At 39.6% G+C, this 5,914-nt stretch overlaps 1 protein-coding gene across 1 annotated transcript; it reads right to left on the bottom strand.

Moving 5' to 3' along the window:
* Positions 1 to 405: 405 nt before the first annotated feature.
* Positions 406 to 3,207, bottom strand: LOC104071183 (interleukin-8-like). The gene is made up of 4 exons (XM_009583852.1): positions 3,144 to 3,207; positions 2,219 to 2,357; positions 1,098 to 1,181; positions 406 to 481 (listed from the first exon to the last, which is right to left on the bottom strand). Exons 1-4 carry the CDS (start codon positions 3,205 to 3,207, stop codon positions 406 to 408), a joined length of 363 nt encoding a protein of 120 aa, XP_009582147.1.
* Positions 3,208 to 5,914: the final 2,707 nt, after the last annotated feature.

Genomic DNA, 5,914 nt, shown 5'->3' with positions numbered 1-5,914 from the left:
TACCTGTCAGACCTTCCACATCCATCGGCTTGTTGTCACCTTCAAAGAACCGTAACGAGCGCGTGAAAGAAGACTTCCTTCAAAGCTACACAGACTCTTCCATATTATATGTTTATTCTTGAGTTTACAAATTGTATCCTTTCTCTATTTCTACTTTAAGTAAGGCCACTTAAGGGTAACTAATTTCCTCTTGTTTATGCTTGTCCTTACAGCACTAAAACACGTTCATTAAGCTTGACCTCCTTGATCCATCACAGATAGAGTTTTAGAGATAGACACAGCAAAGGAAATAAGCAGACTCAGCAACCGTCTCGGGGAAAAAAAAATAATCAAATGTAGTAATTTGTAGTAGCGGAAGGGGGGTGTGTTCCTTGGCATTCTCATCAGCAAGTGTTTCCTCTCATTTCATATCCTTGAAAAACTCCAAGGTATATTTTTCCTTGACTTTTCTTTGATTGGTGACTCAACATTGTCTCTGGCCCTGTAATTAGATGAAGTATGAAGTGAATTCAGAAATTTATTAATGAAACAATTACCATTAATACAAGCTACAGGGAGAGCAACAGGTGCTCACAAGTTGTTAATGACCTATTTTTACTGTATCAACCAATGGACATATGTGCAAAGACAAAACAAGTCCTATGTTTACACAAGTACTGCTCCAACAGAAAGGACTTCTATATGCCTCTGTCCAAATTGTGCGAAGTAGGGACCTGATTGTCCCCATTTACAGCAGTGAAAGCTAATAAGCTTAGAAATGCCAGCTGTAGGTCTGAATTATACCCAGAAAGAGAAAGTGAGTCTTTTAGAGCTTGATTTTTGGAAGTGTCAAACACGCACCCAGATTGTGCTGTTTCTCAGCGGATGTTTAGGTGCATCATACCTCTGGCCTTTTGGGTGACTTAACGCGCAGGGAAGGTATCAAAGCTAGGAAACAATTTTAATCCTCAGGCATTTAGAAATACAGATTTAGAGAGAACTGTTGGAAAGAATTACTAATGCCTGAAGAGGGTGAACATTTTCATGCCAAGAAATTAAAATATGCCTTCTGAAAATAGCTTTCAGCTGAAGATGTTTTACTAAAGAGAACAACTTACCTGGCCAAAATAGCCTTTACAGTGAGCCGGACCCAGGGAGCAGTGGGTTCCAAACACACTTGTTTGCCACCTTTCAGCGTAGCTCTGCCAAGAAAGAAACAAAGAAGGCTAGGTGGATCCCTCCCACTCTCCTGCTGTTTTGAATTTTATCTTAGCTATTTTCCGATTAAGTAACTGGAGGACGTGCTGCAAACTTTTGTTTATTAAACTTGTTGGATACTTTCTGTACTTGGGCATTTAAATTTTTTTTTTTTTAATGAATTATGTCAATATAGGTGCTTACGATGCAATCTTTTTAATGAGCCTGATGAATGTTTCATTTGGTTTCTGTTCTCTATCTGGTCATAGTTTAGCAGATCTTTCAGGAACTTAATTATCTTGGAAACTTTTTTTTTACAAAATCAAGCCTGGCTGAAATTACCAATTACCAGTGAGATGGAACTGGATGACATGCAGTGCTGCACAGAGGGTATGATCGTACAAGTATTATTTGCTTATGAAACCATAGTGAAAGCAGAAAAAACCTGAAAGCTCCCTTCTGTTTACATGAATGCATTGATCCAGTTAATGTGAATAGTTCCTGATGTGATTTTAAATGAATCACATTTTTAAATGTGATTTGCCGTATCTTTTACTTTGTACTCATGTGGGTTTTACAGTTTAAGTTCCACACTCCTCGCACAGGAAAATGCTCAATATGCAATTCTGACATAGGGAATAACTCGCGGCGTTTCCAGCTTTGCCACATGCAGACCAAGTTGGTGGAAATTGTTTGAATTCATGTCAATGGGATCAAGATTGTATCTTTGATTGATTCTTCATTGTCTAAATTATTAATCGTATCCTGAATGTGTTATGGGGATCTAATTCTCTCCTTTGTTGGTCATAATTGAGATATTAGCATAGAGAGACTTTTAAAATACTGTCTGGAAGTGGCTTGTAACGCTGGCAGGAAATTAGCTCGTTCCTTTGGATAGAAGGCCTAATACCTTATACTTGGTGTCTATGAGGCTTTGCAAGGGATATGTAATTCCACCCAAAGTAAATAAGTAACTAGGGTGTGAAATGCCAAGTGCCTTCATCCTATCGAAAGCAAGATGCTATTTTGCAAAAGCGCTCACATGATTTCCACATTTTTGCAGCGAGGTCCTCTTTGGCTTAATCTCACGTTCTGAATAGCCTTGGGAGGGATAAACTTGGAATGAGTACTTATGCACAGGCATTGGAAGCCTTTTTCCTTTGTCTTTGCCAGGGCCTTACCTGTAGAACAAAAATAAGTTATGTCTAGGTAAATGAACAATCTCATTGGTTGCTCCTACGAAGCAAAGCGTATTCCCTTCTGTCAGCCTTATTCTTGTTACTCAGACACTCTGATTTGCTGAAGACTTTGAGATAAAATTAACTGCAGCTGCCCAACAGCAGCAGTTACATTCTCAGAGCTGTTGGTGTGCAGATGCATTTAAAGTTAAACTTGTATCTCTAAGTGAAAATACTTAGATGTTTTCATAGTGCATTTGTGCCTGGCCAGATGCTACACCTAAATTGCATCGCTTGAACAAAGTAGGTTAACGTCATTAACTATGTCCGTATATTGTTTACTAGGTTCTGCCATGATCATCTGCTCTTATTCTTTATTCTCTTCTGCAAATCGCATAATTCTTGCCTTGAGGAAACACTATCATCAACCTGCCTACCAAGAATAAAAGTACAAATAGGAGTAAGTTGTCATTTGGAAAAAAGATGTATGGACACGTTTAGAAAAAAGGTCCTGTCTTAATTCAAACGTTTCTTAAAATCTAGGGTTAGGCAAATATTATGGCATAGGAATAAACTGATTTCCTGACAGAAGCATGTTTTACCCCCGAGAAACGGCCACAGCATCCTAAGAGATGCAAATACGAATGATAATTTTATTTCTGAATGACAATTTATTGAAGATGCACATCTTTTGCAAAAAGTCAACATTAGCATAGCATAAGCCCACTTGTATTTGCATCTGTATGTTTATTCATTGGTTATGTGAGTTTTAAGAAATCATTTTCTTACCTTCTGACCCTGCCATTAAGACCAGGTAGAGAACCAAAGCAGCAGCAACAGATTTGCCATCCATTGCTGCGCAGAAGTTTTCTTCTTGACAGACGTCCTGCTATCGTTCTGTTTCACGCCAGGTTTTATATCGGAAAGGTGCACTCCCAGCAGCCTAAGTGCTGAACAAGTGCGTTCTGTACACGCAGGTTTCCTAATACGTGAGAGTGTTGCGTAAGAAATCCAAATCTCTGCACAGGCCCTTCAGTGGCACTTCAGAATTCCCTAACTTACTTCTGCTGCTGTATTTTTTTAATTATTTCTTTAAATTGTGATTATTATGCATTGCTTTCTGTTTGCGCTTCTTCATGGGATATTAGTTTTAAGCAACAATGCTGAGCTTGCACTTGGAAATCAATAGAGCATTACCAGGCAACCCCCCAACCCAAAATAAAAAGACTTTTTTCCCCCTCTCTGAATGTAGAGTTTGTGTTCAGCTCTTTGCATTGACTTTAAATGCCTTGTGCAAAAGCTTTTACCCAACATAATTACGGGAACTTTTCATCCCAGTCTTATGGACTATATTTTGGTATGACTCTAATGAAGTTTTTTAGCCAGTGTCTTATGAAGGCAAGACATAACTAGTTTCTGTTGTTCTCTGAAAGGATTTTGTCATTATCAGTTTGGCTAAAGGGATTTAGATGCTTAATTCTGTACTGAAAAGCTTCTCTAGTCATTGAACAGGAAAAGATGAGCTTAAAATGACTGAGGCATTGTCACCTAAGTCACTTAAGCTCTTCTGAAAATTTCATTTGTTCAGAATATGAGAAGAGAAAGTATCTGACAATAAGAGTTGTAATAACACCTGATTAAAATAAGCACTTAGGAAGTTACTTGTTTTTCCTTCTAACCTCATGCATCTAGAGTAATCATAGGTGTTTAAAACAGAAGATAAACACATGTCATAAGTGAAATCTCTTGAGTGTTCCTCAGGAATCCGTTTCTAGAGTGTGTATGGTTTAGTCATTAGGATATTGGATATTCTTATTTTTGTGAGGTGAAAAAAAGGTGGTCTCAAGGAAAGAAACCGGACCAAATAGTGATCTGATAAAATATGTAGTCCGTGTGAATTTCAGTACTTTACTAAAATTAAGAAAGCAATTGGGTTTTGAAAAGAAAGAGCCTGCCAAATGAGAGCCTTAGTATTGTACGTAGGGGAGATGGCAGTTTATCCTGGACATACATAGTGTCTGCCTTTGCTCACTGGGGAGCAGGACAACGCTTTGGATATGTTAGCTGAGATTGTTAACTAGTTCGTAACTGGTTTAATTGTTAAGTATCTCAACGTAAAAATATTTTGCCAGGAGAATTAGTAATTTCAGGGAGTCCGAGCTCAGTTTTGGAGGGACGGTATTAGCAAAGCAGAAGCAACATGGAAGAACAGCCCACGTTTGACAAAGGTAGTCATCAAGTCAGAAGAGCTGCAGTGCTTCTCTTAGCAGCCTCTGAGAGCACTGAAACACGTTTTTGGAAGCGTTGAGGGTTGTTGTTGTGTTCCTAAGAAAGGTATCTTGTGAGCGCACACAGAAAAGAAATGAAATATTTTATCATTTCTAGCCAGCCTCTGAATCATGTCTCAGTGATGAGTGATAACCTATGGAGAAGGAAGGGATACGGTTCAGCCGCTGTGCAGATGTTCTTCCTGGGATCCTGGGAGCGCAGCCATTGCTAATGTTTTGGACAGAAGAATTTATGAGAAGAGCCCTTCCTTGGCCGTGATTCAGCTCCCAGTAACTTGACTGGGATTTTGCTGGTGACAAAGGTTACACGCTTACTGTAAGTATCTGTATAGCACTAAAACCGGTGCCAGTCCTTTAGGGTACGCACATACTTTTATGGGCGTGCATATAAAGTGGTTCTTCCCCACCTCTCCCAATTCTTGGCTGATATTTCTAACATGCTTACCTCCAAATTAGATTTCTGAAAGAAGCCAGCTGGTAAAAATCCCTCAGGAAACAGGAAGGCTTAGTGTTGTAAGATGAGACTGAACAAAGCCTGTCCCCTTGAGAATCTTTGTCTCCTTTGCATTCTGAGGATGAGGTCTAGCAGGCTGTGTAATGCAGTGCTGTGGGAGCGGGGCAGAGGTGGGGACAGGGAGCAAAGTGTGGTTGGAATAGTTGCCATTTTGCACAAGAGCTTGCTCAAACAGTACCAGAAACTCCCTTTTTATCTTGCACCGTGAGCAAACATGAGCTGTTTGTGCAGAATACGGAGTGACTCCTTATTGGAAAAGTCCAAAGAAAAACAAATATCAAAACATTTGCTCAACTTCTCCATTTTCTCAAGTGTTTACTGCTCGTATTCCAGCCATTCCTCTGTAAATCGCTGTGTCACAGGCAGATGCGTGGCTATACAATCAGAGCTCTGTTTCTTAGGATTTCTCCTGATGTAGTCCTCCCTCCTCACTGGAATTAGGGAGGATGCTCAGTGACTTCCTTAATGTTTATCAGGTTTCCCTGCTTATTTAAATCAATGAAAAACCTTGTTCAGTGCCAGATTCTCAGCTGACGTGCTGTCTGAGCACCACCGCTGCTATGGCCTTGGAATTTCTATGACTAACCATTATTTGTTCATGACTTTCTATCTGTGAATTTTATCTCCCAGACCTCTGAAAACACTGAGTCTGGCAAGAAAAGAGGAAGACAGTAGATCATTTTTATAATTCCTCCTATTGCAAACCATCTGCACTCACGGGAGGTGAGAATTTGCTGTTGTAATTAGCTGCCCCCCCC

Source organism: Fulmarus glacialis, unplaced genomic scaffold (genome assembly GCF_000690835.1).
Source record: "Fulmarus glacialis isolate BGI_N327 unplaced genomic scaffold, ASM69083v1 scaffold25638, whole genome shotgun sequence".
Lineage (NCBI taxonomy): Eukaryota > Metazoa > Chordata > Aves > Procellariiformes > Procellariidae > Fulmarus > Fulmarus glacialis.
Note: the sequence above shows the minus strand (reverse complement) of the source record. Positions and strands in the feature narration are given on the sequence as shown.

Excerpts from the sequence above, each read along its gene's own strand:
- LOC104071183 (XM_009583852.1), bottom strand. The coding sequence starts at position 3,207 with ATGGATGGCAAATCTGTTGCTGCTGCTTTGGTTCTCTACCTGGTCTTA. Across the intron at positions 2,358-3,143 it reads CTTAATGGCAGGGTCAGAAG|GTAAGGCCCTGGCAAAGACA; the intron begins GTAAGAAAATGA and ends TTTGTTCTACAG. Across the intron at positions 482-1,097 it reads GTAAAGGCTATTTTGGCCAG|GGCCAGAGACAATGTTGAGT; the intron begins GTAAGTTGTTCT and ends ATCTAATTACAG.